Source organism: Tachysurus vachellii, chromosome 12 (genome assembly GCF_030014155.1).
Source record: "Tachysurus vachellii isolate PV-2020 chromosome 12, HZAU_Pvac_v1, whole genome shotgun sequence".
Lineage (NCBI taxonomy): Eukaryota > Metazoa > Chordata > Actinopteri > Siluriformes > Bagridae > Tachysurus > Tachysurus vachellii.
Genome location: NC_083471.1, coordinates 23,565,462 through 23,580,461, shown reverse-complemented (window position 1 = coordinate 23,580,461; position 15,000 = coordinate 23,565,462). Strand labels below are relative to the sequence as shown.

The 15,000-nt window shown below is 47.1% G+C and overlaps 1 protein-coding gene across 1 annotated transcript in view; it reads right to left on the bottom strand.

Annotated features, from left to right (window-relative positions):
• The window catches only part of nos1 (nitric oxide synthase 1 (neuronal)), a 62,203-nt gene that overhangs the window by 19,240 nt on the left and 27,963 nt on the right, over positions 1 to 15,000 (bottom strand). Inside the window, exons 10-18 of the mRNA XM_060883833.1 lie at positions 14,594 to 14,768; positions 12,165 to 12,266; positions 10,917 to 11,111; positions 10,427 to 10,512; positions 3,753 to 3,897; positions 1,705 to 1,809; positions 1,074 to 1,129; positions 507 to 623; positions 16 to 190 (exon numbers count right to left, since the gene is read on the bottom strand). Of these exons, the coding sequence (XP_060739816.1) occupies positions 16 to 190; positions 507 to 623; positions 1,074 to 1,129; positions 1,705 to 1,809; positions 3,753 to 3,897; positions 10,427 to 10,512; positions 10,917 to 11,111; positions 12,165 to 12,266; positions 14,594 to 14,768 (1,156 nt within the window). The remainder of the gene's footprint in view (positions 1 to 15; positions 191 to 506; positions 624 to 1,073; positions 1,130 to 1,704; positions 1,810 to 3,752; positions 3,898 to 10,426; positions 10,513 to 10,916; positions 11,112 to 12,164; positions 12,267 to 14,593; positions 14,769 to 15,000) is intronic.

The window sequence follows — 15,000 nt, the reverse complement described above, 5'->3', positions numbered from 1 at the left end:
TTTTTTTTATTGTACCTTGAAGACTTTCTTGGCCCAGGTCCTAAAGGCCTCCTCTTGGCCACACAGTTCGTCTCCCTCGCCCATGCGGAGTATGCGTTCTCCTCCCAGCTCCTCGAACAGCGTGTCCACGGCGTGGGCAAAGGCGCAGAAGTGTGGGTAGGCCCGTGAGCCAAGGCCAAACACGGAGAACCTATCGGAGTCATGCAGAAAGACAAAAACACTGACATGCTAGAGTGTGGGCAGGCCCTGTGGCTCCAAGGCCAGTAACAGAGCCGCGATAGGAAAGGGATTTGCACATCAACAAACAAGTGAGAGGTTTGCTGGCACCTGGAACAAACCCACTTAGTACACAGATATAAAGAGTGTGGGTGTAGCCAAGGCCAGAGATTTAGACACACACACACACACACAAACACACAGAACTTGGGATATTATGAGATATCATGTACATGCAGTTAAATTGAACTATGTTGTACATGCTAAGTGTACAAACATGCTCAGAGTACCTGACGTTAGCGAGCGGTCCCGTGCTCTCAAAGTGGGCTTTAGGCTCAGGTTCATCGCTGGAGGATTTCCGGGTGTCCGAGTACGAAGACACGCTGTTGAAGCGCACCTTGTAGCTCCTTCAAAAACACAAACATTTCATACGGAGTAGAAATTTCTTGCATTCATGGCAAACAAAACAGTTTATTATCTGTATTCTCCAAGTAGACATTTCTGCTACTTCATTTGAAAATGAGACAAAGATTTTGTCTTAGAACGTAAACCTGAATATGAAGGGGTCATATTTAACCCTTTAAATGACATCTAGTTCAGTTTGACCCTCAGTTTCCACCTAGAATCTAGAAAAGGTAACAAGCCTTTACTTACAATGTCAGAAAAAAGTTCCAGGAAAAAACTAATCCACAAATTACCACCTGCTTTTGGTGTTTTATAACAACTGCATGAATATTCGAGTTTGTGTCTGTAAAGGACACGGAACAAATTCATGACGGCAAAGCGACTGGGTGGGAGGAAGAGAAGAGAACCACTTGTGTGCGTTTAAACACACACACACACACACACACACTCACTTTCTCTCTGTGCTGGTGGTTGGGTGTCTCATCTCCATCAATGCCGCACCAAATTTCTGTATCAGAGAAACAGCAGAGAAACAGAAACACACAGAGAGAGAGAGAGAGAGAGAGAGAGAGAGAGAGAGAGAGAGAGAGAGAGAGAGAGAGAGAGAGAGAGAGAGAGAGGACAGAAAGAAAAAAGAAAATCAAGAGGCAGAGAAAGAGGACAGAGAGAGAGAGAGAGAGAGAGAGAGAGAGAGAGAGAGAGAGAGAGAGAGAGAGAGAGAGGACAGAAAAAAAGCATAGAGAAAAGACAGAAAGAAAAAAGAAAATCAAGAGGCAGAGAAAGAGGACAGAGAGAAAGGACAGAAAGAAAAGGCAGAGAGAAAGGACGGAAAGAAAAAAGAAAAACAAGAGGCAAAGAAAGAGGACAGGGAGAGAGAGAGAGAGAGAGAGAGAGAGAGAGAGAGAGAGAGAGAGAGAGAGAGAGAGAGGGAGAAGGAGAGAGAGAGGGAGAGGGAGAGAGAGAGGGAGAAGAGAGAGAGAGAGAGAGAGGTTGAGTTAATAAAAAACAAGCATTGTCCCAGCAGTCACATGTGTAGAAATAAAAGTGGGGCATGTGAAGAAAAAAAACCACACGTTTGTTCACCTCTCCGTTCTCAGGTGGGTCTCCGTTTCCAAACGTACTGGTGACCGCCAGCACCAACGTCTCATGCTCCAAGTGCACAACATCGTACTCTTCCATGGACATGACCTGTGAAACGCACACACTCCATAAGCCGGAGCACAAAATGATGACCGAACGAACCCATAACTCTTCTGTATAAAATCTATACAGATCTTACAGGTCACAAAGAACCGAGTAGGATTCGACACAGAACCTTCCCACAGGATACAAAAGATCTCTGCAGGGTTCTTCTGTTTGAGCCCTTAAACAGGGTTCGATATAGAACCCTTTAGAGATTCCAAATATAAAAGCACCCGATAGAAAAGTTCTACTGTATATGGAACTTTTTCACAAGACCTTTAAAAAGCTTTCAAAGCTCTAAAGCTAAATAGAAAATTCAGTTTCTTTTCATGGATTTGTGATTATTTGGTGGTTTATTTTCACTTAATGTTTCACTCTTCGATCTCAAAACTCGAAACAGATTCATCTGAAAGTAGAAGCTGGAATTAAACTCTGCTCTTATGACTCAGCGACAGCTAGAACAAACATTTACTTGTTGTCTACATGTTTGGGTTTTCAATTACCCCCCCCCCCCCCCATCACGCTGACATTTACTTTTAGTTTACAAGCTCACGTCCTCCTAGATGTTGAAGTCGGAGAAGTAGCTCCTTCAGAGGTTCTTGTGACTAATAGAAAAGAAGCAGGAATGTTCTGGATGGGGGCGGGGCTAATTTTGGGCAGGAAACGGAGGAGCCTCGTCCGCTTCAGCGAAATATTGCAAATTTTTCTAAGGAATCTTAGAAAATTTTTAATGTAATAATGATCTAAATGTAAAAATTCAAAGTGCACCTTTAAAGGTGGGGTCTCCATTGTTTGAGAAATGCTTCAGAAAACTGCGTTGGGCCACCAAACAAAACAAAAACAAAACTAATGTGTAGCCAATGAGCAGAAAGGGGCGGGGCTTGTCAATATGCGGTGGAGAGACTGTTCAGTGCGCATGTGTGACATTAGCAGAAAGTGACTGAAACATTGACATGGAGGATAAAAACAAAGAAAGAAAGCGAAGAAAGGCTTACGATAAGGTTAGAAGTAGGACGTGTTAATATAGGATCAGCTTTCCAGCGCTGAAGAGAACTGAAGGAGCAGGAAGGCCTGCGACGGGACGCAGAGGTCGTTTTTTTCCTTCTCGATAGGTGAGTAACGTTGGTTTTACTTTGTTACACAGAACTAATATATGCCTTTGTCCTTTACATGATTATGCTTGTGTGTCATTTTTGCTTGTTTGTTTATCTGCAATCGTATTGTTCTTCCCTTCAGCTATGATAAAGACACATTTCTTTCCATTAGTTGCCTGGATTACGTATGTATGTGTGGGCGGAGCTATAAATACAGGGGTGGGACCCATTTGGGTTAGGGGCGTGTTTGTTTTGGTGATTTCAAATGTCAACATTGGCTTTCAAACAACGGAGACCGCACCTTTAAGGGCATACGGCTGTTAAGAAACAAACTCTTCACTCTAACAAAATTTAACAACGTGATTGTGTGTGTGTGTGTGTGTGTGTGTTAGTGATTGCCATCAGGCTTGATGATACAAGACGTGTTTATTCAATTCCATTATATCAGCGAGATCACAAAGGAATATATTTATTATTTTACTTGTTGAAAAGACTTCACAATTCCACACCATCCTGCCTCTCGTATTTGAGACTCTCTCTCATTTCCTATTGAAGCCTCACACAGTACGGGGTGTTTTGTGATTTTATCTTAAACCGCAGCGAACCACTTGGCTGAGTAAAATTCTCTCGCCGATTCACTGCATGGGAGGAAAAGAGATTGTGACAAAAGACACATTTGCGCCGTCCAAGCTCTGCGCTCGGCTCTCCGCGGTGTGAAAACGGATCCGACGCTCTGCAATCTGCGGGCAGCGAGAAGCGACTGCATCGCCGCCGAATAAATATCAGAATAAAATGTTTGTAGTGTTTTGTAAATACAGATGCTTTGTTTTGCACAGGTTTTACGCATGCTGTTACCTTCGCATCAAAAGCGTGCTTGAAAATCTCACACAGGGTCTTTGCATAGTCCTGTGATTTCCCCGTCTCTGTGGCGAACAATATGGTGGCCTTGACTCGCTTGGCCATAGCCTGACCCATCAGCTTAGCCGAGAACTTCACAGCCCTACACAAAACACACACATTTGGACACCAATTGAACTTCTCTCCTTTAGCAAGATAAGATCTTTGCAGATAAATGTTCCATGTGCGAGATTGAGCGCCGGCGTGACTGATTGTGTAACCACTCAAAGCGCTTCAGTAAAATAGCTCCAGACTTTCAGTATGATTTATACCTCAGTGTCGCTAAGGTCTCGATTCTGATTGGTCAGAAGGTGTTTATTCATTTTCTAGAACAAAAGCTCTGACAGTAGGTTTGTGTGAATGAACTTGCCTTAATATCTTCTTGTTTCTATAGTAACAACTCATTCACTGGGATTCAAACTTATGGCAGATGTTCCACATAATCTAAGCCTAATAATAAGGAGGAGAGGGTGAGATGGAGGAGAGGGAGAGGAGAGATGGAGAAGAGGGTGAGGAGAGATGGAGGAGAGGGAGAGGAGAGATGGAGAAGAGGGTGAGGAGAAATGGAGGAGAGGGTGAGGAGAGGGAGAGGAAAGGAGAGATGGAGGAGAGGAGAGGAGCAGATGCACTGCGAGGGCACGCTGCACTGCGAGGACACGCTGCACTGCGAGGACACGCTGCACTGCGAGGACACGCTGCACTGTGAGGGAGCTGCACTGTGAGGACACACTGCACTGTGAGGGAGCTGCACTGTGAGGACACACTGCACTGTGAGGGAGCTGCACTGTGAGGGAGCTGCACTGTGAGGACACACTGCACTGTGAGGGAGCTGCACTGTGAGGACACACTGCACTGTGAGGGAGCTGCACTGTGAGGACACACTGCACTGTGAGGGAGCTGTACTGTGAGGACACACTGCACTGTGAGGGAGCTGCACTGTGAGGACACACTGCACTGTGAGGGAGCTGCACTGTGAGGACACACTGCACTGTGAGGGAGCTGCACTGTGAGGACACACTGCACTGTGAGGGAGCTGCACTGTGAGGACACACTGCACTGTGAGGGAGCTGCACTGTGAGGACACACTGCACTGTGAGGGAGCTGCACTGTGAGGGAGCTGCACTGTGAGGGAGCTGCACTGTGAGGGAGCTGCACTGTGAGGGAGCTGCACTGTGAGGGAGCTGCACTGTGAGGACACACTGCACTGTGAGGGAGCTGCACTGTGAGGGAGCTGCACTGTGAGGACACACTGCACTGTGAGGGAGCTGCACTGTGAGGGAGCTGCACTGTGAGGGAGCTGTACTGTGAGGACACACTGCACTGTGAGGGAGCTGCACTGTGAGGACACACTGCACTGTGAGGGAGCTGCACTGTGAGGACACACTGCACTGTGAGGGAGCTGTACTGTGAGGACACACTGCACTGTGAGGGAGCTGTACTGTGAGGACACACTGCACTGTGAGGGAGCTGCACTGTGAGGACACACTGCACTGTGAGGGAGCTGCACTGTGAGGACACACTGCACTGTGAGGGAGCTGCACTGTGAGGACACACTGCACTGTGAGGGAGCTGCACTGTGAGGACACACTGCACTGTGAGGGAGCTGCACTGCTGTTCACTTCCTCACCTACTGCTACAGGTGAGCTGTAATAACATCACTGTGGCATCACTGAGAATACACACGCACTCTCTCTCACTCACACGCGCGCACACACTCACTCACACGCGCGCACACACTCACTCACACGCGCGCACACACTCACTCACACGCGCGCACACACACTCACTCACACGCGCGCACACACTCACTCACACGCGCGCACACACTCACTCACACGCGCGCACACACTCACTCACACGCGCGCACACACTCACTCACACGCGCGCACACACTCACTCACACGCGCGCACACACTCACTCACACGCGCGCACACACTCACTCACACGCGCACACACTCACTCACACGCGCACACACTCTCGCTCTCACTCACACAGTCTCACACTCACCGTCTCACACGCTGTCTCAAACAAAAACTCACTGTCACACACACAGACTCTCTCTCTCTCTCTCACACACACACTCACTGTCACACACATACACACTCACTGTCTCACACACACACACACAGTCTCAAAAAAACACTGACTGTCTCAAACGCCTCACACGCTCACCGCCTCACACGCTTACACACACTCACACAGTCTCTCACACACACAGACACACTCACACTGTCTCTCTCACACACACGCTCTCTCTCGCCCTCATTCACACACGCGCGCTCACTGTCTCACACACACGCGCGCTCACTGTCTCACACACACGCGCGCTCACTGTCTCACACACGCGCGCGCTCACTGTCTCACACACGCGCGCGCTCACTGTCTCACACACGCGCGCGCTCACTGTCTCACACACGCGCGCGCTCACTGTCTCACACACGCGCGCGCTCACTGTCTCACACACACACGCGCTCACTGTCACACACACACACGCGCTCACTGTCACACACACCCCCTCACTGTCACACACACACCCCCTCACTGTCACACACACACACCCCCTCACTGTCACACACACACACACCCCCTCACTGTCACACACACACACACCCCCTCACTGTCACACACATACACCCCCCCCTCACTGTCACACACATACACCCCCCCCTCACTGTCACACACATTAACCCCCCCCTCACTGTCACACACACACACACCCCCCCTCACTGTCACACACACACACGCTCTCTCTGTCACACACACACCCCCTCTCTGTCACACACACACACACCCCCTCACTGTCACACACACACACACACCCCCTCACTGTCACACACACACACACCCCCTCACTGTCACACACACACACACCCCCTCACTGTCACACACACACCCCCTCACTGTCTCACACACACCCCCTCACTGTCTCACACACACACACCCTCACTGTCTCACACACACACACCCTCACTGTCTCACACACACACACACACACACACACGCTCACTGTCTCACACACACACACACACACGCTCACTGTCTCACACACACACACCCTCACTGTCTCACACACACACACCCTCACTGTCTCACACACACACACCCTCACTGTCTCTCACACACACACCCTCACTGTCTCTCACACACACACACACACACACACACACACACCCTCACTGTCTCACACACACACACACACACCCTCACTGTCTCACACACACACACACACCCTCACTGTCTCACACACACACACACACACCCTCACTGTCTCACACACACACACACACACACGCTCACTGTCTCACACACACACGCTCACTGTCACACACACACACGCTCACTGTCACACACACACACGCTCACTGTCACACACACACACACACACACCCTCACTGTCTCACACACACACACACACACCCTCACTGTCTCACACACACACACACACACCCTCACTGTCACACACACACACGCTCACTGTCACACACACACACACGCTCACTGTCACACACACACACACGCTCACTGTCACACACACACACACGCTCACTGTCACACACACACACACGCTCACTGTCACACACACACACACGCTCACTGTCTCACACACACACACGCTCACTGTCTCACACACACACACGCTCACTGTCTCACACACACACACGCTCACTGTCTCACACACACACACACACACGCTCACTGTCTCACACACACACACACACACACACGCTCACTGTCTCACACACACGCTCACTGTCTCACACACACACACGCTCACTGTCTCACACACACACACACGCTCACTGTCTCACACACACACACACACACACGCTCACTGTCTCACACACACGCTCACTGTCACACACACACACGCTCACTGTCACACACACACACGCTCACTGTCACACACACACACGCTCACTGTCACACACACACACGCTCACTGTCACACACACACACGCTCACTGTCACACACACACACGCTCACTGTCACACACACACACGCTCACTGTCACACACACACACGCTCACTGTCACACACACACACACACACGCTCACTGTCACACACACACACACACGCTCACTGTCTCACACACACACACGCTCACTGTCTCACACACACACACACGCTCACTGTCTCACACACACACACACGCTCACTGTCTCACACACGCTCACTGTCACACACACTCACACACGCTCACTGTCACACACACACACACACCCTCACTGTCTCACACACACACACACACCCTCACTGTCTCACACACACACACACACCCTCACTGTCTCACACACACACACACACCCTCACTGTCTCACACACACACACACACACACACACCCTCACTGTCTCTCACACACACACACACACACACACCCTCACTGTCTCACACACACACCCTCACTGTCTCACACACACACCCTCACTGTCTCACACACACACCCTCACTGTCTCACACACACACCCTCACTGTCTCACACACACACACACGCTCACTGTCTCACACACACACACACGCTCACTGTCACACACACGCTCACTGTCACACACACGCTCACTGTCACACACACGCTCACTGTCTCACACACGCTCACTGTCTCACACACGCTCACTGTCTCACACACGCTCACTGTCTCACACACGCTCACTGTCTCACACACGCTCACTGTCTCACACACGCTCACTGTCTCACACACGCTCACGCTCACTGTCTCACACACACACACACGCTCACTGTCTCACACACACACACACGCTCACTGTCTCACACACACACACACGCTCACTGTCTCACACACACACACACACACACACGCTCACTGTCTCACACACACACACGCTCACTGTCTCACACACACACGCTCACTGTCTCACACACACACACGCTCACTGTCTCACACACACACACACGCTCACTGTCTCACACACACACACACACACGCTCACTGTCTCACACACACACACACACGCTCACTGTCTCACACACACACGCTCACTGTCTCACACACACACGCTCACTGTCTCACACACACACGCTCACTGTCTCACACACACACACGCTCACTGTCTCACACACACACACACCCTCACTGTCTCACACACACACGCTCACTGTCTCACACACACACGCTCACTGTCTCACACACACGCTCACTGTCTCACACACACGCTCACTGTCTCACACACACGCTCACTGTCTCACACACACGCTCACTGTCTCACACACACGCTCACTGTCTCACACACACGCTCACTGTCTCACACACACGCTCACTGTCTCACACACACACGCTCACTGTCTCACACACACACGCTCACTGTCTCACACACACACGCTCACTGTCTCACACACACACGCTCACTGTCACACACACACACGCTCACTGTCACACACACACACGCTCACTGTCACACACACACACGCTCACTGTCACACACACACACACACCCTCACTGTCTCACACACTCACACACGCTCACTGTCTCACACACACACACCCTCACTGTCTCACACACACACACACACACACACACGCTCACTGTCTCACACACACACGCTCACTGTCTCACACACACACGCTCACTGTCTCACACACACACACACGCTCACTGTCTCACACACACACACGCTCACACGCTCACTGTCTCACACACACACACACACGCTCACTGTCTCACACACACACACCCTCACTGTCTCTCACACACACACACACACACACGCTCACTGTCTCACACACACACACGCTCACTGTCTCACACACACGCTCACTGTCTCACACACACACACGCTCACTGTCTCACACACACACACACGCTCACACGCTCACTGTCTCACACACACACACACACACGCTCGCTGTCTCACACACACGCTCACTGTCTCACACACACGCTCACTGTCTCACACACACGCTCACTGTCTCACACACACACACACGCTCACTGTCTCACACACACACACGCTCACTGTCTCACACACACACACACGCTCACTGTCTCACACACACACACACACGCTCACTGTCTCACACACACACACACGCTCACTGTCTCACACACACACACACGCTCACTGTCTCACACACACACACGCTCACTGTCTCACACACACACACGCTCACTGTCTCACACACACACACGCTCACTGTCTCACACACACACACGCTCACTGTCTCACACACACACACGCTCACTGTCTCACACACACACACACACGCTCACTGTCTCACACACACACACACACGCTCACTGTCTCACACACACACACGCTCACAGTGTGAGAGAGAGAGAGAGAGAGAGAGAGAGAGAACGAGAGAGAGAGAGAGAACGAGAGAGAGAGAGAGAGAACGAGAGAGAGAGAGAGAGAACGAGAGAGAGAGAGAGAGAGAACGAGAGAGAGAGAGAGAGAACGAGAGAGAGAGAGAGAACGAGAGAGAGAGAGAACGAGAGAGAGAGAACGAGAGAGAGAGAGAACGAGAGAGAGGGAGAACGAGAGAGAGAGAGAACGAGAGAGAGAGAGAACGAGAGAGAGAGAGAACGAGAGAGAGAGAGAACTCAGGTGCTTTGTGGTGTACAGGGGAATAAACATCAGAAATGAAATAAAAGTGCTTTCATTCACACTCACTTGGCGAGTTTCTTAAAGCCGATGGCTCTTTTCTTGGTGGGAGTGCCGTTCACTCCTTTCCACACATGAGTGTTCCAGGGGTCGGTCTGCAGGCAGGTCATAATCATTAATAATCAGAATTATATTATAGATATAATAAAAACACAAGCGTCGATGAATCAAGGAATCAATGAATGAATCAGTGAATCATAATGGAAAGAAAGAATGAATTTATTTTTACTTTTGTTGCACAAGAAATAGGGCTTATCTTATATATTGCTTATAATGATATCACAAATTCTATCCCTTCATTTATTATAGACACATCAAGGCTTTTCTCGATCCTGGCACTCAGGTAGTAGAAGAGTCCAAACAGATGAGTCACTGTCTGTCTTGGTACAATATGTTATTGACGGAGACTAAAGAGCCCTTATGTAAACCACTTATCATAAGAACATCTGCTAAAGGCTGTAAATGTGACCTCCATCTCGTCTATAATGGCAGCGCTTACCTGGTATTCGAAGGAAGGCGTGAGTCGGTAGTTGAGCATCTCCTGGTGGAAGACGGGCGTTATGCTGCCTGACATTGGAGGAACGATCCACACCCAGTCACCCGGGCATCCACCTCTCACCCGGTACTCATTCTCCATGTGCTTCATGAAGGACTCTGTGGCTGAGTGATGGTCCACGATGGTCACCTTGGACATCTGTACATGAGGGATTATGGTAGAGTAAATATCTGAAGAAAAATGCCAAATGTGTTGTTTTTTTACAACAGTTTCAGCACTGATACGTTAATAACCAGCCTTCTGATTGGTGGACAGACTTAATAATAAAATATATGATTAGTTAAAATCTTATTCAATGGCTGAGGCTCTGTTTATACTATTCTTGGAAACATGCTTTAGAATTGATCATTTATAATTGATTACTGTGGCACAATTTAAAGTCCGTACAGCAAATAATTCCTAAAATAGACAATATATAAGACTTGAACTTTCCAGCTGTGTGTCTGTCATCAAAAAGTCAAAACCTCTGTCAGGAGAAATGGAAACATTATCCTGATTCAATTTTCTTCTATTGTAAATGCCTACGTTTTCCAGTTCTGACATCGCAATGTAATGACAGTTTAATACTACGGTTATTTCTTTTTTACAACATAATAGTACACAAAAGGCCGTCAAGTGCATCTCGGAGGATAGCGCGGACGCGCTTCACACCGCGAGTACAGAGTCTGGGGGGCACGGTGGCTTAGTGGTTAGCACATTTGCCTCAGACCTCCAGGGTTGGGGGTTCGATTCCCACCTCCACCTTGTGTGTGTGGAGTTTGCATGTTCTCCCCGTGCCTCGGGGGTTTCCTCCGGGTACTCCGGTTTCCTCCCCCGGTCCAAAGACATGCATGGTAGGTTGATTGGCATCTCTGAAAAAAATTGTCCGTAGTGTTGTTGTCCTTAACTAACAAATTTTCTCCGGGAAACCCTGTACTGTATGTTAATTGATCTCAATCACTACATAATTTAAACTGATTATCTCAGAAATGTGTTTAATTTACATTTTGGGAAATCGAGGATTTTTTGGGGTTTTGATCAGAAACGAAATACTGTTATCGACTTCCTGGAATATATTTTGACTAAATAAATTTTGACTTTTATTTCCTTCACCGTCAGAAAATAAACTCTGAATGATTGGCCTTCCTTGTCAGATGACATTGTCTTAAAGAGTATGAGACACAATCTCTAATTCATCCTCATCATCCTCACCTGAAAACTGTAGAGAACAGCAATATTGATTTCCACCAGTGCCTGGTCTTTCCACAGAGAAGACGTCTTCCTGGTGTCCAACCCCATCATGGTGGCTACTTCCTGTGAAGACGAGAAAGTGCAGGATTTTAAACATGGCTGACTCGTACTGTTCAGAAAGTGGCTCCTGTTTATACCGGTACTAAAGCGGTGAAATGAACTTTCCTAGATATCAGATCAAAGTCTTTAAAATGACGTCTAAAACCTACCGCTTCCTGAAATGCTTAGTAGTATTTAGTTGTTTAGACTAGACTTAGACGATATTCTTACTGAACCAGTCTTGGTATGTTCACCGTTGGAGATTTTGTTTCTGTAAATCTCTCTGGATTAGGCGTCTAACAATGCCATAAATGTGAATTTAAATTGTGAATGATCTTGAACATTTAGGAAGTTTCTATATTTCTTCCGTTTTATGTTTACTTTTAGGACTTAACCTAATGATGCTTTGGATATTATTAAGAAAACCTAATGATGCTTTGGATATTATTTTGTACACAAATATAGGGTTTTTTTTTTTACACCTGGTCACTTTATGCGTTTTCTGTGATCAGATAGCTACCCAACGGTAAAAAGACCAGGTCTAAATGCCCTCCGAAACGTTTTGGAGACGGATATAAATCCGATGGTTCAAACCCCTTCAGGAGGTGGTCTGGGACGCGTTTCAGATGAAACTGGACAGGTGTAAATGAATGTGGTTGTTCAAGCCACATACGTCAGCACTATACTCCTCCCAAACGGAAGTACGTCACTCAGGTGATCTTTCACCCAGGCGTCTCGTCGGGTCTTAAAATGCGCTGCTGCCGCCAGCGAAAATGCAGCAAACAGTAAACGCTGTTTTTTGTAGCATAACCGTCGTAACCAGTTTTTTCATCTTCTTTTTGATTGCCTTCTGAAAACCGCAAACACCAAATTGTGTTCCATTTAAATTACCCCAGAAATGAGGTAAAATATATTTGCATTTTGGGCGGGAGCAGAAAGATCGGATCGATATCCGATTCGCCGAGACGCATTTATGTGGCCTAATGTAAATGGAACAGTTTTAACAAATCAGATAGCTATCGGATCAGAGAAAACACATGAAGTGACCAGGTGTAAAAAGGCCTTTAGACAATTCTAAAGGGTTCACAAACTTTCAAGCACCACCGTACAAATTCAGCTCAATAAACAGTCCCCTGAGGATTCTGTAATTTTGGGGCCGCAGAAATTACAGCAAAAATCAATCAAACTCTGATTTTCTGTGTCTATAGTGTTCCTATAAGCAGATATGATGCATTACATGAGCTCATAAGCTTAGTATTCAAAAACATATATTGAGTATATTGATTTACAAAGTGGGACTACATCGACTGCGACTATAGGCACGTGTTATTCATGTGACTTATCCCGGTTGTACACCAATATAATACATCATGAATCCAAAATCCACATAAACTGTTACGGTCCTTGTTTGTCTCTCTAATAACACGATAAACCTGTCATCAATCTCAATTGTTCTGATCTCAGTCCTGTGGATATAGGTAGTGGACACTAATGTGAACACAGGTGGGTGTTGTGTAACTTTCTATAACCTTCTTCACTACCGCCTCCACATAATGGTTTTGGAAATTAGATCTCTGAACCTGAGAAACGATGAGTCATGAACACATTCTTTGTTTTTTGTTACGACAAACTAGGGAGCGACAAAAGTTGTAGTTGGGCATTCACTAAATTCCAGGAGTTTTGTTACCACGACGTAAAGTGGGCGTGTTTCTGGAGGTCTTGGAAAAACACCCTCTTTCAAAAAAAAAAATCCTACGATGGATAATGAAGGACAAAAACAGTCATACAGGTAGATTTTATATTTTATATCTATTATGCTTTATTATCTTACAGTTAAGCTATTTTCGAAAACAAATAAACAACCAAAAACTACGATTAATCCCTGGAAATAAGTGCATCCCGTTGTAGTTGTCATGGAGGGATAACTTCATCACTGAAGAGATTTACCTCATCTCAGGTAGATACGGTCGGATTCATAAGATTAAAGGTTGCAGTGCAGTCTGTTAACGTAAAGCGTCGTCCTCGAGGGAACGACACTGCGTTTAACACAGCGGCTCTATTTTATATCCACCTGAACTAATCTGAGGTCATGGTTTAATCAGAAAAGAATGAATAATAAATTATAATGCTTGCATTACCATATTTCTGAATTAGTATATTGTACCCCAGCAAATGGGTTACGATAATAGAAAAATCAACCACTGTCATTATGCTAATGGCAGCCGCCTGGGATAATATTGGATTTAGTTGGACCGATATTCATAATACAGAGTGCTGTATTAAGCTCAATAATAGCTAATTAGAGTGTGTAAATGTGAGTATCTACAGTCACAGCCTTTAGAGATTTATACCTCTAAAATGTTGTAGCGTGAACTGTCACAGAAGTCCCGGACGCCAATTTCAGTACCCATGTACCACCCGCTGAAAGGGCAAGCGGGGAACTCCAAGCCTCCGATCTCCAACAGCATGTTTGACACAGCGGGTAAGCCGTACCACTTCAGATTCAGATCCTTGAACCACTCGAACCTGGATGATGGAAGGAAGATAAAGGTGACATTAGGGTTTCGTTTATTAAGCTGGACATGGAACAAATTTACTCTCAGGAGCATTTACACAAAAAATGACTTAGTCGGGAAAATCCGGTTCAGTCGTAAAAAAAAAAAAAAAGAAGAAAAAAAAAGAACAAAAACACTATCCTAACAGACCTCATCATCATCACTTTATGATGTCTGATGTATGGTGTCTGTTAGGATCCTAA